Below are 18,510 nucleotides of genomic sequence, written 5' to 3'. Positions count from 1 at the left end.
CAAGTATTCACACACTCTTGCTTTTAAAAAGGCTTAACAATTAAACAAGAGGTTTAAAATTCCTGAGATAAAAAGTAACAATAACAAAACACCACACTGAGTTCAGTTTTTTTGTGATAATTATCACAACGGATCAAGTAACGTATAAATGAATTATTAATACATGGGAAACAAATCTGTATGTACTGATTTTAAGAAAAGGTGTTGGGTCACATTATTCCGATTTTTCGCTCGATTTTGAGAAATATGGCACCTTAAAATTAATATTTTATCCAAAATCATTACCTATCGATAAAATCGGGGTCTTTACGGAAAACAAATCGATCCGAACCGGGAAACCCGTTTCCACTATCGCACATGCACATCACTGGCTGCACGCTGCGCGAACTATCGAGCCACCGCGCATCACTAGCTTCTGCGCGTGTTTCAATGGCTGTAAAAAAGGCGAAAAATATTGCTAAATCCTTGTTTTTCACGCGTAATTCGAGCGCTAAACGCAGCCAAATTGTGAAATACCCATTCCTCATACAATACCCAAGGTCTTGCAACTAAAACACAGTGGAAAAGTGCGCGAACAAAGTAGGCAGAACATAAAATGCAAAGCGTGGACGGCGACGTGCAAAAAGAAGAAAATTTTTTACCCCTCACAAGAGACGCGCAAAAAAGGAGACCACATTTTGTGTTGGCCGGGACTAAGCCAAATAAATAATTTCATGCAATTCTGAAATCCACTTGCATAACGATTGCGAGTCCTGGGCGTTGATAAACAATTGAAGCGCGAGGCGCAAATCGCAAATTGTATAATTGTACGCCGAGGGGTGGGGGCGCCCCGTTCTTGTTCCGTCTCGTCTCGGCAAAAATCGGTTTCTCAGTTCCCTCGGTTTCGGTCTCTTTTTGGTTCAGTTGTGCAGCAAACTTCCGTGAAATCGGTTGTTGTTTTGGGCTACGTTCTCTATTTGCGGTTTGCGCGCGTAAAATCCGCCGTTCTCTTTGGCCTCTCTCCTTTCTCTCTCTCTGCCGCCTACAATTTGTGGGAAAATTCTACCTAAGCACAGGGGTACAGCAACAACAACAACAATAACCAACTAAGCTGAAACAACAATAAAAACACACAGCAGGAGAAGAAGAGCAGGTAAATAAACGTGCATAATTGCTGTACATGTGATTGTAGTGTCCATTCCAAGAACATTTCAAGTAAATTTGTTTATTTTTAGCAGTAAAGTTGCCCTCTCTCTAACTTTTTGCTACCATTTATTTTGGTATTTTCAATTATTGTGGCTTTACTTTACGTGCCAGGGCTGCAAAACACCCGATGACCGGTGACTTACAATGTTTATGCAGTAAATATATAGATAAACAATGTGTATCGCGAATTATGGCCCCCGCATAAACGATCGACTTTGTTGTCAATTTCTTGTCGAATTGCCAAACCATATATCTCACGTAATAACAAAATAATTTAATTTCGCTTTCAGCTGCGTAGGCAACAGTGAAGAACGACAATAAATAGAGAGAGCGAGAACCGGAACGGATTCAGCGCCAACGGCATGCAAAGGTAATAAAAATAATCCTCTATAGCCCAAAGTGAGCTTTATCGATTTATCTTATTTTCTGGTCCACAGCGTGTGAATGCAGAAAATATGATGGAAGCATTGGATCAGCAACAAGCCAAGCTAACGTCTAACAGAGATGATGGAGAAGCGGGATCAGGATCGGAAACGGGATCGGGAGCAGGAGCTGGCGGCGAGGAAGACGACTTCGAGGAGCCTCATCATGGGCTGGGCCTGGCGGAGGAGGAGAACAAGACCCACCAGCAGAGGGAGAACAATAACGACCAGGAGGAGAAATACGAGGGAAAGCGGAAAAAGAGTGCCGCCGATGACGTGATAGACTTAACCCTGGCAAATGGCCAGGAAAAGCCATCTAAAACAGAAGAGGAGGCTGCTGGTCTGGCACACAAATCTGTACAGGAGGAATCTCAAGTGGATGTTAAGAAGGAGACTGCAGAAACTCCAGAAACTCTCTTCACAGATCTTGTTAAGCAAGAGCCGGCAGAAGACGGTGCAGAGGAGCTCCAAGAACCCGCCAGAATTCCATTGCAAGAGGAGTTTCCAGAAGATATTAAACTAAAGATCGAAGTGGAGGAGGACAAAGTCGGATCCCTAAGTGATAACGAAATGGAGTTCTTATCTGATGCAGAGGAGCAGCCATTGGAGTCTCCTGAAGCTAAACATGTAGCAGAAACTGCGGAGACGGAAGTCTTTCATCTATCAAAGGAATTAGAAAGTGAGGACTTGGAAGCCAAATATTCCCCGAATATTCCCAATGAAGATTCCGAAAGCAAGGTTGAGGAAGGTAGCAAGGTATATCTGCAATCCGATTCGGATAGTGAGGAAAGAGAGTTTTTGTCCATTAAAGATCCCAATAGCCCTGCTTTAGGCAGTGAGGACGGCAAGGTAGATCTTTATAAAGATGCAGTGGATGAGGATGGTTCCAATGCAGAGCCAGAAGCGGAAGAAACTACATCGCAGCCTGCCGGCGAATCTCTTTTAGAGGGATCCGATACAGTGGACTCTCCTTCGCTGACCATGGACGTGGATCTTCCAAGCATCGAAAATGGAGATGCGACCTCTGGAGTAATAAAAATTGAGTCGGATTCGGAAGATGAAGTTCAGAGTGATAGTGTGAAGTCAAAAAAATCAACTGTTGAGGTTGTGCCGACGATCAAATTGAATGGGGCTCATCAAGTTTTAAAAAAGGAGAATCAGGAAAGGGACGAGGAGCAGGAGAATGACGAGGAGCAGGCGAGGGACGACGAGCAGGTGAGGGACGAGGAGCACGTGGAGACCGGCCAAATGTCAGATGAACCCAAGCAACTGTCTGTGATAACAAACCACACTGGCAACAACACTAAGGTGGAGGAAACAATTGCTCCACAGGAGTCGCTTCCGCGCTCCCTCATCCTACCTATTCGTAGGAGCCGTACCAGGAGCACCAGTAGCCGGAGCAGCACCGTGAGCTCCGCCTCGCAGCCCCAGCTGGTAATCGATCATCCGGAGAGCGAGAACAACGTCAGGGTGCAGACGCTGAAGCTATCCCTGAAGCGCAGGCGCAGCAAAAGTTCCTCCGTCAGCCAACCCGAAAAGCAGCCAAAGGTCGAAGAAAGCGGCTCCGTCCCCAGCTCGCTGCTCCTGCAACGCCTCCAAGGAAATCCCAATGTGGGTCCACCCGTTGTCCCTGTGGAAAGCCAAGTCCTAAGCTGTGCAAAGTGCAATCTGCAGTTCAAGTTCGAAAGCTTCCAGCTGTTGAACGAGCATCAGGCCCAGTGCAGCGGGAGCAGCTCACAGATGCCACAGAAAAAGGAGCGCTTTTTCCGCTGCGCCCAGTGCAGCAGTGTGCACCAGTGTTGGCACTTCTTCCTTCACATGCGGGAAGTCCACCAGCGCTACATCTGTCTGTACTGCAACCACGTGTATCCCAGTGTGGAGAAACTGTCGTTGCATCTGGAGAACAAGCACGACATCGACCAGTGTCACTTTGCTAAGGATGCGTGGGCATTGCAGCAGAGCACGGAGGATAGGGCGAGGCATCTCGTGTGTTGCACGTGCCAAGCAACCTTTGTGCAGGGCTCAGAGTTTGAGGATCACGATTGCTCCCAGCTTATGCAGCCGTGTGCTTTGTGCGGCCAAAAGGGTGGTCATGCCATTGGTTGTAAAAATAACAAGCGGAAACCGGTAAGAAGACGGAAAAAGGTGCGGAAACCACCGGAACCGCCTCTGCCACTTCCACAGGAAGTGCTGGCACAGCCCGCGCCAATCGAGGTGATGCCGGAGCAGCAAGAGTCACTACCGTTTCAGGTGCAACCGGAACCCCAGAACCTTTTCCCAGCAGAGAACAGTAAGTTACAGTTGTTTAATATCTTTATCTTAAAGCTAATTACTAAATCTTCCTACAGTTCCAGCGCCTGAACCCGTCGAGGATCCTCCAGCGCCCCCCGTTCCCAAATTGGTTGTGCCCAAGATTATGTTGCGGGTGCCAAAAGAGTTCCAAAAGTCTGTGGATGCTGCTCTAAGCAGTACGGATACGGAGGACGAAGAGTTAGACACTACGCATCCGCAGGAAGAAGCTGAGCCAGCGCCACCAGAGGATTTACCTGTTGAAGCAGCACCTCCTCCTCCACCGCCAGCGCTCAGCTTCGATGACTCGACCTCGGCAAAGCTGAATCGTGTTCTGGCGGAATTGGAGCGCACTAAACTGGACATTGAGCGAACCAAGGCGGATATAATCACAAAAAAGCAGGCGAAGGTGATCTTGGCCCATGCAGAGGTGGAAAACGTTGTGCCACAAGGGGTGGACCCTCCACTGCAGCTGCAGCCGCAGCCGGAGGAGCAGCGTCGCTGGTCTCTCACGCCGCCTGCATCGCCTCACAACAATCACGTAACCTGCCCGACCCGCCCCCACCAGCTGTGGTTACCGAATTCCAAGATCAACCCGATGCAGTGCGTCGCAACAGCCTCGGCAGTGATTGCATGGACATAGACGACAGCTTGAATGGCCCGGAGATGGAGGATCATCAGCCGAAGGCGAAGGAGGAATCACTGGAACACTTCGCACAGCCTTTACAGGAAAGCCATTTTGAACCGATTCCCGTCCAGCCGCTTCCACCTGCCGATGGTATTATGGTGGCTGGAACGGACACGCACACGGTGGATCTGCAATTGGATCGTCCTTTGGATCGGTTTTCGATGGTGGATTTCGTACGACTATGTTTAAAGTCAGTATATTCCGTTTGCCTGTATTGCAACCACGCTCGTCGGATCGCGGTGAATGGAAAGCAGCTTGTGCTTCACTTAATCGGCCAGCACAGATTTACGGCCACTGTGGACAGCATTACGGCAGAGGAGCTGCATGCCGAGACGATTGTCGCAAGGTTGAAAAGTTTTCTTCCGCTCTTGGAGAATGAATATCTGAATGCGGCCAGCTGCTGCAGTCTCGAGGATGGCAAGTATGTGGAGCCTTCAACGAGCGAATCTACGAGTGCTTCGGTTGCCGCTACGTGACCTCCACGCACAAGGAACTGTACACCCACAATAGGAGGCTGCACATCAAATCGAACATCACATGCGTTATGTGCCAGACGAACTTCTACAGCTACAGCGAGATTCTGTGCCACATTTGTCCGGGCGAGGTGGCCGGTAGTATATATGACCTCCAGTTTCGATGCTGCCTGTGCGAGATGGCTCCGTTGCCCTCCGCCTTTAGGCTAATGGTGCATCTGCGGAAACAGCACCAGGCCTGCGACATCTGTCTTGAGGATTGCCAGAGCCAGGCTAAGCTATCAGCGCATGTGTGGAAGCACAAGCTACTACACTTGTGTTACCGCTGCGGAATTGCCTATCGCAACAAGCAGGACATCTCAAAGCATCTGTTCTGGAAGCACGGAACGGAGAGTGCCAGTTGCAAGCAATGCCTACAGAAGCGCTGGCGCCATGTCTACCACTTTTGTGTGCCGCCCGCACAGTTCCCATGCGAGCAGTGTGGCTTCGTCTTTAGCAAGGCCATCTACCTGGAGGTGCACCAAAGAATGCACTCTGGCGACTTCCGCTATGCGTGCACTGAAGAGGGGTGCGAGGAGAAGTTTGTGTCGCGCAAGCTGTTGCTCAAGCACGCCGGCATTCACGAGGTAAAGGAATTGCCCCAACCAGCTTCCGAGGAGCTAACAGATAAGGGAGTTACGGCCCAAAACCTAGACGAAATCAAGAAGGAAGCAGAAGACCTTGAGGAAAAGGAAGATGGTAAGCAGCAGGAGGAGAAGGACTTTGCCGAGGCGGAAACAAATAAAGAGTCTACCAAAGAAGAGGAACCGGACTACAAGGAGTCGACTCTCAAGGAGCAGCCAGTCAGTAAATCTGAGAGTCGTAAGCGGCGCAAAAAGTCCAAGCGCAACAAAGAATCCCTTGAGGACCTCAACCTCATTGCACCCAATCTTTCGGAATCGGATAGCAGCGATGATAGCGATTCCGATGCCCCAAGGAGTAGTCATCAGGAGCAGCCAGTGGTGCCAATGCGATCTTCTGTGGATGATCTGGGCATGCCCAAGGTGATGCTGTCGCCATCCTCAGAGAGTGATGCCGATGAAGCGGATGGTAAGTCTAAACTGGAGGATAAGGATAAATCCTCAGACATCTCTAAAGAAGAAAAGGAGCTTGAGGCAGGCAAAGCGGATGAAGATTCGGAGCCCAAGAAGGAGGAAGAGCAAGTGGATGTATCGATCTGGAAGAATCTGCTGCAGAATCAGGCTGTCAACCCGGAAGAACAGGCCGTCAAGGAGGAAGAAAAGGATGCTGTGGTGGACAACCAGCCGCCCACCAAGCTTCATGTGGCCTGGTCCGATCACGACTACTGCAAACTCCATCGCACACCTCAACCCTCGCCCATTAAACAAAAATCGACTACCAAATCTTCCACCAAAACGCCTGGTCAGAATGCCTCTAGCGAAAGCGACAGTTCCAGCAGCTCCAGCTCCTCGGAATCGGATTCTTCAAGCTGCTCCTGTGGCTCCAACTGCAGCTGCAGTTCCAGCAACAGCAGCAGTTCGAGCGATGACTCGGACGACTCGGACAGCTCCAATGCTCGAGGATCGCCACAGAAGCGGGCTCGCAAGAAATCCCTGAGGCAGAAGAAGAGCTCCGAGTCACTGAAAAGAGGACAGCAAAGTGAGCGGGATCCTGAAGAGAATGTCAGTGTCACGCCTGTGAATGAGAATAATCCTGCTGCCCCACCATCGCCAAAGCCACCGATGTATAATGAGTCGGATTTCGATACGGCTTTCTCGGATACGGATGAGGAGTTCTACGACTCCCATCCCCAGAAACTGGCCAATGAGCTGCTGGCCCAGAAACGCGAGGCTCTCATGGCGGAGCATGCTCCACTCCGGCCGAGTAACAACTACGACATAGTGGAAAACAGTCGTCCCTCGACTCCCTCGCTGCCAGAAGAGGCATCTGCTTTTGCAGAGAAACGCGAAAGGGTGAGGAACAAGAAAAAGAAGCGGGAACGAAAGTCAACGTGTAAATCCGGCAAGATGCCACCCATGGCTAGTACCCCGTTGCCCATAGATGGAATGGTAGCGCCCCTGGAGCCACCAACTCCCTTGCAGTCCCACCAAGAGTCTCTGTTTTCCGTCACCCCACTCACGCATCGCCATCTGCAATCTTCGATGACCCGAATGAGTGAGGGCAGCAGCTGCTCCGATGCCGATGGCCAACTGAAGCGTTCGAAACGCCAGCGAAGACCAAACAAGTTCTATGGCTATACGAGCGACGATGAGAACATGAGTGCCGTCTTGGCGCCACCGCTGCAGGTGGGAATGCAGCTCATCAAGCCACAGCCACCACCACAGTTGACCTGGGCCAAGGAGGATCTGCCCACACCGCCCAAGCAGCGCAGCAGAAATAACAATAATAGCGGACACCACCATCACTCGCACAGCAATGGTGGAAGTTCGTTTTCTGGATCGTCGCGAAAGAGGAGTAAGCAGCGGTCGTCGCTGCACGGCGCAGGAGGATCTCGTTCGGCCAAGCGCCACAAACCCGATCGAGAGGATCACCTGCCACCTATTCCGACGCTTAAGATTCGGCCCAGCTTGCTGCCCAGCACTGCTCCGCCGTCGGACAGCAGTGAGAGCAGCTCGGACGACGAGGATGCGGAGATTAATGTGACCAGTTTGGTGGCCACTCCGCAACTGGCGCCACCACCTCCAGTTGTGCCAGCGCCTGTCCCGGTGGCTTTGCCGGTCCAACCACCTCCACCACCGCCTCCGGCAGCCACCGCCTTCAATCAGCCCATTCCACCTGCTCTGCTGCCCAATCCCGGATTCGCTACGCTGCAGTACTTCAAGGCCAACAACATACGCTACCCCATTCGACCACCGGCAGGTGCTCGTCTCGCTCGCGAGGGTGAATCCGTATACTGCTATTGCCGCTGTCCCTACGACGAGGTGTCCGAGATGATCGCCTGCGACGGGGACAACTGCTTGATCGAGTGGTTCCACTTCGAGTGCGTGGGCATCATGGTGGCACCGCAGGGCAAGTGGTTCTGCGCCGAGTGCAGGCCAAAGTACTCGGAGGGTGTCTATCAGGGCAACAAGCCCCAATGAACGGACATCTTTGGATCCTTCTTTCACAAAAAAAATCAACTATAACACTACAAACCCCACTACAGAATGGATTACGCTTATTAATTGATAAAAACATGTAGTTGCTTATTCTCGGCGATCGGTTGAGAAGAAGATATCTTTATCTTATCTAAACTACTAAAAAAAAAAAAAACAAAACATTTCTAGAGTAATAAAGTAACGTATTTGTATAAATTGAGGGCAGTAGGTAACCCAAGGCTCAAAGTAGCTCTCCGTGGAGAGCCTAAGCTAAGCTAATGCTAATTCAAATATCTATTTCTATATTCACTTAAGCTGTATGTAAATATCGATGGCTGCATATTTCATATATGCACTTTGTAAAATAGCTAGAGTACTTGAGAGATCCCATAAACAAACACTTAGGCATTAGGGTTTACACTTATAAATAGCAGTCCCCCAAGTATAGTACATAACTAAATCTACATATATATACATACATGTAATGACTATGATTAGAACACAAATCGAAAGCCATCTGCAAATCGGAATGCAGTGGATTATGAGAGAAATAAACATGCAACATTGTGAGACGTATACAACAAAACCATCAAAACTAATTGTCCTAATTTGTTTGGTCACTCGGCGAAAAGACTAATATTGGCTCATCAATTTATATGGTAATCAACGAGGATATATAATTGGGTGTTCCGAAAAATAGAAAAGGATAATTGGATATACTCTACGCAAGCCGCTAATAGATTATAAGTTAACAATTGAATAGGATAGGATCAAGTAAAGCAGCATTTTCTATTAAACTAATAGGATTTGAAATGGTTTATAACACAAATTAACAATTTATATAATCAGATAAATTAAAATGCTGCATTTAGCTAAAACACTTTAGATAGTGAACAACTAATTTACTTCGGTAGCTTATAATATATGGTATTGAATATTCTTGAGAATCTGAAACCATAACTCTTACTCAAGCATTTCGCCTTCAGGGAATTCCTCTAATGTATCCAATAGCTGTTAACCCACCCGTTGGTTTTCCTGCTTTAATATGTTAGAAAAGAATTCCACGTTTCCCGGCTCTGATTATGCCAAAGTAAATGCAAATAAGCCACGACAAGGCGCCTAATGTTGTTGTAGTTGCGCACCATGAATGGGCACGAAAGGCGCCAGGGTCAGCAGTGGGGTCATCCATCTAGCCACCCAAAAAACCCACCCACTTGCAGGGGCAGTTTCGGTTTGTTTACCAAACAGCACGTAGATTTAATTGCTATTATGGGAAGGAGTCTCAACAGCGAGTGCCTTTGGCGAGTGGAAGCAACAACCACAGCGAAGTTCAATTACAGGTGGTGCCGGGGGTGTTCCCTGGGTGGTTGGGTGGTTGGTACTGCCCCACCATGTCCACTGGTCAATGGTCACTAGTGTGCGTGCGCTGAAATTACCATAAATCTGATGGCTCGAATAAAAAGGCTGCTCTGGTGAACTTGTCCAGTCAGTTCGTGTTGAGTTTTCGCTGCGAGCGGTTAACCGGAAACGCGGACAAACGACGAAAGACGAAAAGCGGAATTTTGAATATTGACGGCCGACCTGCGTGTCCGGAGTGCCATGTCCACGGGACAACCAAGTGCTGAGCAAACAATCGACCCCTTTTCCTGCTCCTGTCCAGCCCCAGGCATCTACATAGGTGGCCATGGTTCGTCGGGCCTCGAGTGTGCCGCATCTGAACAGTAGTGGCGGCAGTAGTGCGGATAGCGCCGGAACGTCGGGCAGTCGACGTGGTCGGGCGCCCGTAGCCGGTTCCCGGGGCCGGAAGACGCCCTCGTGCACGTTCACCGGCCAGAATCAGCGACAGAGCTCCGGGAGCAGCAGCAGTGTTCCTCGATCCCGCAGCCTGACCAACGGCATGCGTCGTCTGAGTCCGCAAAAGGGAACTGGGAGCAGTGGTGGCGGAGTAGGAGGAGGTAGCTCCCGCAATACGCCGTATTTCCTGCGTTCACGCGAGAATGAGTAAGTGTAAGGGATAAGGATTGCGATGATTCCCACCGTAATCAATAGGTGATAACTTGCGGACAGTAAAGACCCACTAATAAACTACAGTATTCAAGAAATAGGAATAGGAAAATGAAGTCACTACAGTTTTCTACGAATTCGTTTCGCATTTTTATTGAATATATTTCAAAATCCATAAAAAAATGATGCAATTGGGGTGGATAGATCAAGCGAATATTCTCTCCCAGAAAAATCTAATTATATATAGTCAACTGTACTTATATTTTTGGAATTTTAATAGACAATGTAATATTAAAAATGCTTCCTTTATAAAACCTTGGGAAAGTCGTAATATAGGCTATTACTTATTAACAGTGTCTATATGAGGGTACGTAGGAAATGTATTAATTTGCATCACAAGGAAACGTATGGCAGGGAAATGGGAACAGAGAAGGGGTAATGATAAACACGAAAGGCCAGAAGCAGCTCACCCCTAATAGGCGATCCATTAAAAACCCTCGAGGCGAAGTAAAGGACGATAAGCCACAAGCCAAACCATAATGACCACGCACAATAATCCAGGAGTCGGGAGGGCGACTAACGGACAGACAGTCGGACACACGGACAGGCAATCAAGCGGTCAGACAAGCGGACGAGCAGTTAGCCGGACTTAAACACTTTTTGTGGGATGGAAACCGACAAAAGAATCGGCTGAGATCTGGGGGTTGAGTTCTGGTTTGAACGAGCACGACACAAATCGATTTTGCAATTAAAGCATATTGAAGTCTATAGCTGTCTGCGTTTGACCGCAGTTGAGAGCGAAAGTGACATATTTATGTTAGCTTTTTTATTTTCGATGTGGGTTCAGGTGTAGCAGGCACAATGGAGTTAAGGTTAAGGACCCTAGTTCCCTGGTTCTTCAGCCAGTGGGTTTAGTGTTGGTTGGTGGTTTCGGTAAGATCATTAATTATTAAGAGAAAAAAAGTGATTGGTGGGTGAAGTGAAAGTTTGAACTAATACAGGGTTCATCTCAATCATCCAGGCGATATTCTTTTATTATTATTAATTTAAACAGGGATTAAAGTTAAAGAAAAAAAAAATAGAAAAAACTAATATATGCTTCATCTGTATTGTCTAGGCAGTTTTGCATACTTTTAATTACAGGGTTCATCTCAATCATCCAGGCGATATTCCTTTATTATTATTAATTTAAACAGGGATTAAAGTTAAAGAAAAAAAAATAGAAAAAACTAATATATGCTTCATCTGTATTGTCTAGGCAGATTTTCATACTTTTAATTAGTTTGAATGTTCCATACAAGCAAATATTGGTTTAGAGAGATTAATTATAATGAACAAGGCCACAATTGACACCTATGTCACTCGGTAATTTATTAAATTGCCTGGATATATGGAACCTGAATTTATTTTATGGATACGTTGTGATTAATCCCACCAGACTAATGCCATTATGGGCGTTATAATTATTTTGGAGCACGCATGGGTCTGGCTTTCTGATTAATTAATGCGTTGATAGCCATATGATGGACGACACACTTTGAAAACAGTCATTAATATAAATATATATACATATACATATATATCCGTATATCAAGTAGATAAAGCCAGAGAATAGCTAAATGCACATTTTTTCAGGGCAACACTCAGAAAGGGAATTCGCGTGCGTAGCCGTAAGTTTGCAGTTTAAAAATCCATACCAACTTCATACTGCTCACATTCGTATAGATTTTCTGGCATGCACAACACGAGTTAGGTCATAATTACGCCCCCGCAGATAATCAAGTCTGACATTTCGTTGCCTAAACTTTGCATGGCTAATAAATGTCTCCCACTGGCGACTCCAATTCGCCCCGATTCTAAATAGGATTCCATTGCTGCAAAATAAAAGTGAGAGTTCCAACCCCTCTCTCGGTACTACATTTTATTTGACTTGCAAACACAGAAAAACCCATTTTTTTACTCCTCATTGGGTTTAACCTGAGGTTTCTCGTTCCTGTGAAATCGGCGCAAGGCAATTATTTATATTTGTTCAGAGCAAAGATAAACAATACTAACAAGTAGGCTTTTTTTATTTACTCAGGATTACAAATTTGTTAATGACAACAAATAATGATGGTATATAAAAAACGAAAGGGAGCAGATTTTCTTAATTTATAAGATGATAAATCATTGAGTGGCTTTAATTTATATTATTTAAAAGTCAATCTACATACTCTCAATGAATAAAACATTATGTTATTATAAAATATTTTTGCCAATTTGAGCTTAGACCATGAAATAGCAAAAGAAATTGTTAAAATCCATCTAGGATTTCGAGGATCTTTCGAAATCAAAATCAAAACTTTCGCTTTTAGCTAAACCTTTATACGGTTTCTTATTGGCTGATTATTTATTTAGGACCGACTGGTGGTAGACCAAAAGTTGATTGAACTTTCCTCAGCGGTAGCTTCTCAAGTCGGCGCTCCTGGGGGTTCGTGTTAGTTTCTTTCTATTGGCCCCTCCTGAAATATTTACCAAGAGCACACAGCAGGCCCACTTCTTGTCCGATTAATAAAAGTGGACTCAAGTATATGGACATTAGAGCATAAATGTTTAACAAGTCATTTACGTGAAAATGTTAAATGTCATCGGTGTGTGCCACACACAATCACGCCAAGATGACACATTGCACATACGCCACGTTCTCCGGGCTATTTGTATTTCAATAAACTGTTTGTATTGGAAACTTTGTTTGGATTTAAGGGGGTACCATTAAATTAGCTGAATAATTGCCGGGTTGACGACTAACTAAAACAAAAACTTGCGCAAATCCTAATCAATAATTTACCGCTTTGTATTTACATATTTCCATATGCCAGCGATAAAGTTCCTTTGAAACTAATTTGTTAATCCAATTGAAATGTGACCTCTGACTCAAACTCAACTAAACTAATAGCGAATTAGTGTGAAAAAGGTGGTCAAATGAAACAGAAAAGCCCCGAAAGTAGCGAGTCACCCTTAACCTTGGCTATTTATAGGCCGGTCTACGTCAGAACTCCACCAAGTTCAAGGCAACTCCAGAAATTCTGTAAATTCGCATGGGCAGCAACAACCCGAGTCCATAAAAAATGTACGCTTTGTTTCCACTTTGATTGATTAATTGCGATTGTAGGTACTGTAGCGTCATTAGACTTTCAAGTTTATGAACTATATCCCAGAAATCAATATATTGTTTGATTATTTGCAATTTTTGCGATATTTCGTTTACAGTATTATAGTTAGGGTTTATATTTCAGGAGCTAATATCCTTGAAGTCAACTCCTTGCAAGTTACTCTCCTTTGGAGTACATTTCTACCTATAGGGATATTTTTTCGTATTTGAAAATACTGAATTATTAATCTTAGTTCTTAAACCTATTATTTAATTAGAAATCATTTAATAATATTGTTAAACATTTACTTCCTATTGAAGTACAAAACTTAAGTCCTGGTATATATTTTTATACTGATAAAAGATTTCAGTATCAATTGAACGTTCAGAAAATTAGAACATACATTTAGGATGGGGAATGCAACTTCCTCTAACCAAACTATGTATATCTCCCCAGGATTGGTAGTGCTGACACCCTGGAAATAGTTGCCTCCAAGTCCACGGGCAGCGAGGAGTGCTCCACGCCCGAGGACAACATTAATGTGGTGGTGAGAGTGCGTCCGCTAAATGACAAAGAGAAACGGGATCGTCACGGATCCACGCTGCAGTTCCCCGGGAATGGACAAGTTATAGTAAGTATTATTCCTTATAATTTGTTCAATAACTAATAACAGAACGTTTCTAGCTCGAGGGCAACGATGTGGGCCAGAAAAGGTCGCACAATAGGGATAGCGTCCGCGTCTTCACCTACAACGTGGTCTTCGAGCCAGGAGCCACGCAGGAGGACATCCTGGACTACTCTGGCATTAAGCGAATTATCGAAATGGGCATCGAGGGATTCAGCTGCACGGCGTTTTGTTATGGCCAAACGGGCTCCGGCAAAACACACACACTCACTGGTCCCCCCGATTTGGTGAGTCGGAGTCTAATTAACTTTCACAAATCGTGTATCCTTATCGTTTTATTTTTTTTAATAGTTCGTAGGCAAGCCGAATCCCAAGGATCCGCGTCACGGTCTCATCTTCCGTTCGTTTTTGTATCTCTTCCAATTGATTAAGAATCGCAAGGACGTCAACTACGTGCTAAAAGCTTCCTTCATGGAAATCTACAATGAGCGGGTAAGTGGCGTCCCACATGGGGCTCACAATTAACTTTAATGCCAAGTGCCCATGACTTGACCTCTGCATATTCAATTGAAATCCAAATTGCATTTGCCATAGTACCGATTGCTCCACACACCGCAACCATGCATTGCATTGACCTCCATTTAATGGATGTCAGCACGCTCCACCCACAGAAAATAGGAAGCTATTCGGACGGGTAGTCCGCCCACCTTTCGAGGAGTGTCACGATGCGTGAAATGTTTCTGCATTTTGCGTGGCATTTTCAATGATTTGTTTTCTTAGCCCTCCTCCGATTTCCTTATTGGTTTGGTAAATTGAATTGAATTTTATATCTTGCCGGCAGGTAATCGATTTGCTCAATCCGGGAAGTGCACGAAAACCGCTGGCGGTGCGCTGGTCCAAGAAATCGGGTGGCTTCTTTGTGGAGAATCTCTTCACGGTGGACTGCGAAGAATTGGATGACCTACTGGCTGTTCTGGAAGAAGGTAAGAAACTGGGTATGTAATATAATTGGATAACTAAATTCCTTGATACTTATCTTGAAGGTATGAGAAATCGTGCCGTTGGCTCCCATGCCATGAACGATCACTCTTCGCGATCCCACACAATCCTGACGGTCCACATCCTGTCCGATCAGCAGACGGACGGCGGAGTATTCCTCTCCAAGCACGGAAAAATCAACTTTGTTGACCTGGCTGGCAGTGAGTTGACCAAGAAGACGATGAGCGAGGGAAAAACGCTGGAGGAGGCGAACAACATTAACAAGAGCTTAATGGTATTGGGCTATTGCATCTCCTCACTGAGCGACTCCAAGAAGAGATCGGGCCACATTCCGTATCGGGACAGCCAGCTCACCAAGCTCCTGGCCGACAGTCTGGCGGGGAATGGGGTAACTTTGATGATAGCCTGCGTTTCACCTGCCCACTACAATCATGCGGAAACCTTGAATACCCTGCGATATGCCTCTCGGGCCAAGAGGATACGCACCAAGCCCGTGATTAAGATGGATCCCAGAGAGGCACTGATCCTCAGTCTAAAGCGTGACATCCATGCACTTCAAATGGAGAACGACCACTTGAAGGCGGCCCTGAATCTTCACCATCAAGCGCCGCCGAATGGTGGAGCCGCAGATAATCTCCTCGAACTTCAGCTGGATCGTGTCAGCAGTGGAGGTGGAGCGCCAGTGCCTAAGGTTGACCTACAACGGTTGCCAGAGCTAGATGGTTCCGAGCTGGCCGAGCTCGTCAAGCTCTATATGGTGGAGAACGAGTCCCTGAGGCAGGAGAACAATCATCTTTTCACCGTGCGAGAGACCATCCTTAGGGATCAGGAGATTGTGTGCAGGGAAAATGAGCGCCTGCTGAAGAAGCTGGAGGATGTGAATAAGTAAGTTGGGCTTACTAAGGGTTGCGTCTATTTAAATACTATCGACATTTTTGAGATATGTCAGGTCGTTCTTTCTTCAGGCTTGGCTCATTGTTCTCTACCATTTCTGACTCGTTCTAGGTCGAATCCGAACGGGAACGAAGAGGAAAATGAGCCAAGCCAGAAGGACCAGGCGAAAAAGGAGTGAAAAAATCAAATATCAAACGTTTTCTACTTTTTAAAAAGTTTTTATGAAATGTGTTTTTTTAAATGTTTTTCAAAAACAAACCTAGAGTGTGACTAGTCATGTAAGGATTTGTAATAAAAGTTTGTTTCTGTTCCTATGAATTAGAAAAGGTATTTTAAATTTCTCAAATCAAGAAAACGATCTATCTTTAAATTTGCTATATAATTTTTTTTACTTTATACAGTAACATAACATTGGTATAGTTTCCCCTGACTAAAATGGAAGTCGAATTTTAATATTTTTACAGAGTCTGTGTCCGTTCACCTCTGATACCAGCGCGACCGGCTATATCTCCGACCACTGGAAAAGAAACACCTGGCACTGAGATCTGGACCAATCCCGAGCCACTCCAATCTCCTCCAGAAGTGGACTTACCCATCGAACAGCGTATGTCAGAGAACGCTGATAGAAGGACAGATACGGCTCAAAAACGAATTGACCAGCAACGCATAGCTAAGAACATCCTGATTATGGCCAACGCCTTCCGGAAACCGGACTCAGATTTGGCCAAGGAGTTGAACATTAATTTGGAAAAGTCAGCTAAGCTATCTACTGACTTTATGCCTGAGTAAGTAAAAAAAATTAGGCCAAAGAATGCTTAATCTAACTATTTTATTTTCAGCATGCTAACATAATTTTAATGGAAACATCTAAACTCAGAGAATGAGATATATATTTTTGCAATGAATGAAATTAAAGGTGTCCAACGCAAATAAAATAAAACGTATTAAATAAAATTGAAACTAATTTAAAGGCATTTAAATTAAAGGACTGGAAACCTAATAAACAAATTGTTAATCTAAGGACATCATTGCTTTGAATTAAATTCATTGCGGTTTTTGGTTATTTGGAAATAGGAAAATAAATTTAAAAATGTATTATTATTTATTATTTAATATGGTAATGTTCCAGAGTAACCAAAAAATTGTTTTATGGGTATTTAGAAATGAATAAAATTTGTATTAAAAGTAGATTTTAATTTTTATTATTTAATTTAAATTCTCTTTTATTTCTTGGACCAAGACGGAAATAAGTTATTTAGAAATTCAAGAACCAAGCTTTTAAGATCCAAAGAAAGATTGAACTTTTCTCCACACCCGCAACAGTTTTAAAGCTTTTGCCGAAGGCGTTGAAAAACTGAAAAATCAAAGCGTCGTACCCAACGCGGTCACACTTTTGTAAATATTGATTTTTCAGCTCCCCCACCAGAAAAAATCAGCGACAGGTGAAGCGCATATTTGCCGACTGTAAAAGTACAAAACGAAGGGGGTTAAGAAAATCAAGTGAAGGAAATTGCAGCTCATTGCCCAGTATCCAGGCGGCAGAATTAGCATCCCAGCATCCACCATAGGTCTCGCGGAGACAGCCGTCCTGGACATAATGGCTGCGAACCTGCAACAGCAGCGCTCCATCAACCTGCAGCTTCGCCGGGAAGTGGAGATGGAGCGGATGCCCGTCTCGGAGGCCTGCTCCCTGATGATGAAGTACATGCTGGAGCACGAGGAAGAGGACTGCCTGCTGAGCGGCTTTACCCAGAAGGTGAATCCGTTCCGTGAGAAGAGCTCGTGCAGCATCCTGTAGATCTGGCAAAGAGTCCGTATCCGTTCCTAACAGTATTATCCTATAAAGTATACTCAAAACTACGGCGGAGCATCTAAGCCCAGCCGTATATGTCGTGTAACCTATTCGCTGTATTCGTTGTAAGTGTGCTGACCTCAATTATGTCTATAAACTGACTATATATATAGTATACAATGGAATCGGGCGAGCCTCGAGAATTTATGAACTTGTAAACAAAACTTGTAAACGCCTCCATATGTGTGTATAAAAATATCGTGTATTTTGCTAGTCCTGTAGCTCTTTATTGGAGAATTTAGCAAGCACCCTCTCTCTGTATAGATGTTTCCTATTGGGATATTTCTGAAATAAAGCTATGTAACCAGAGATTTTCACGTAAATGGAGTTTGTTTGATAAGAGCATTCAAAATTCCAGAGTATATGTATAATGTCGGCTGAAAACTTCCTGGTAAGCAGTTCCACTTTTGGATGGGCGATGCGAATGACCAAGGTCCTGTCCGTCAAACCCCTTCTTTGTTTCCTTGATCAATTCCGGAGTAATCTTCAAAGGCGCGGCATTCACCAACTAAAGCAGTTTGACGTGGCTAAAATAGCAGGCAGAAAATGGCGAGAAATGACGCCGGCACAGAAGTCTGTTTTTATTGAAATAGCTCGGATCAATTGCTCAAGGAATAGGACGCGTACACGTCCAAGGCTTCCAGTTGGAGGAGTGAGGCGATGCCGCATTAAAAGGGCTTCCAAGGATTCCAAATCGGAGAGAAATTCTCTTATTTTATCACATTTTATATGAAAAAATGGCACTATATATAACGAACAAACTACCGCCTTTCATTTAAATTTACAGAAGCCATTTGCAACACTTTGCATACAAAGTACAGCTGTTAGTTTGAACTTCACCAACACTGGC

At 45.2% G+C, this 18,510-nt stretch overlaps 4 protein-coding genes across 6 annotated transcripts; all 4 read left to right on the top strand.

Annotated features, from left to right (window-relative positions):
* The first annotated feature begins 364 nt into the window (after window positions 1-364).
* LOC128253704 (uncharacterized) lies at window positions 365-8,741 on the top strand. Its single transcript, XM_052982313.1, is given in 6 exon segments — window positions 365-1,132; window positions 1,476-1,555; window positions 1,623-3,897; window positions 3,956-4,449; window positions 4,452-5,016; window positions 5,019-8,741. Coding segments are annotated over 4 exon segments (6,456 nt in total). The 5' UTR covers window positions 365-1,132; window positions 1,476-1,555; window positions 1,623-1,640; the 3' UTR covers window positions 8,159-8,741.
* Window positions 8,742-9,661: 920 nt separating this feature from the next.
* On the top strand, window positions 9,662-16,769 carry LOC128253705 (kinesin-like protein KIF12). 3 transcript variants are annotated; one of them, XM_052982314.1, is made up of 8 exons: window positions 9,662-10,156; window positions 13,747-13,921; window positions 13,975-14,202; window positions 14,267-14,407; window positions 14,757-14,898; window positions 14,959-15,799; window positions 16,273-16,593; window positions 16,648-16,769. In XM_052982314.1, the coding sequence occupies exons 1-8, from the start codon at window positions 9,840-9,842 to the stop codon at window positions 16,658-16,660; spliced, it is 2,178 nt and encodes a 725-aa protein (XP_052838274.1). In that variant the 5' UTR covers window positions 9,662-9,839; the 3' UTR covers window positions 16,661-16,769. The 3 variants fall into 3 exon arrangements, with proteins under 3 accessions (XP_052838274.1, XP_052838275.1, XP_052838276.1); XM_052982315.1 differs by lacking the exons at window positions 16,273-16,593; window positions 16,648-16,769 and adding an exon at window positions 15,920-16,043; XM_052982316.1 differs by lacking the exon at window positions 9,662-10,156 and having other exon boundaries at window positions 13,889-13,925; window positions 13,981-14,202.
* A 421-nt stretch (window positions 16,770-17,190) lies between these two features.
* On the top strand, window positions 17,191-17,983 carry LOC128254218 (guanine nucleotide-binding protein subunit gamma-1). The gene has a single exon (XM_052983110.1). The coding sequence runs from the start codon at window positions 17,406-17,408 to the stop codon at window positions 17,604-17,606; it is 201 nt and encodes a 66-aa protein (XP_052839070.1). The 5' UTR covers window positions 17,191-17,405; the 3' UTR covers window positions 17,607-17,983.
* A 24-nt stretch (window positions 17,984-18,007) lies between these two features.
* Window positions 18,008-18,450, top strand: LOC128254214 (uncharacterized). The gene has a single exon (XM_052983107.1). It carries the CDS (start codon window positions 18,031-18,033, stop codon window positions 18,391-18,393), a length of 363 nt encoding a protein of 120 aa, XP_052839067.1. The 5' UTR covers window positions 18,008-18,030; the 3' UTR covers window positions 18,394-18,450.
* The last annotated feature ends 60 nt before the right edge of the window (window positions 18,451-18,510 follow it).

The sequence above is a fragment of the Drosophila gunungcola genome (assembly GCF_025200985.1).
Source record: "Drosophila gunungcola strain Sukarami chromosome 2R unlocalized genomic scaffold, Dgunungcola_SK_2 000004F, whole genome shotgun sequence".
NCBI lineage: Eukaryota > Metazoa > Arthropoda > Insecta > Diptera > Drosophilidae > Drosophila > Drosophila gunungcola.
This window is presented reverse-complemented; position numbering and strand designations above follow the sequence as displayed.

What these genes read in the sequence shown, in the direction of transcription:
- LOC128253705 (XM_052982314.1), top strand. Translation starts at nt 9,840, where the DNA reads ATGGTTCGTCGGGCCTCGAGTGTGCCGCATCTGAACAGTAGTGGCGGC. An exon ending in TCACTGGTCCCCCCGATTTG is followed by an intron (nt 14,203 to 14,266) that starts GTGAGTCGGAGT and finishes TTTTTTTAATAG; the next exon opens with TTCGTAGGCAAGCCGAATCC. An exon ending in AAGCTGGAGGATGTGAATAA is followed by an intron (nt 15,800 to 16,272) that starts GTAAGTTGGGCT and finishes ATATTTTTACAG; the next exon opens with AGTCTGTGTCCGTTCACCTC.
- LOC128254218 (XM_052983110.1), top strand. Translation starts at nt 17,406, where the DNA reads ATGGCTGCGAACCTGCAACAGCAGCGCTCCATCAACCTGCAGCTTCGC.
- LOC128254214 (XM_052983107.1), top strand. Translation starts at nt 18,031, where the DNA reads ATGTCGGCTGAAAACTTCCTGGTAAGCAGTTCCACTTTTGGATGGGCG.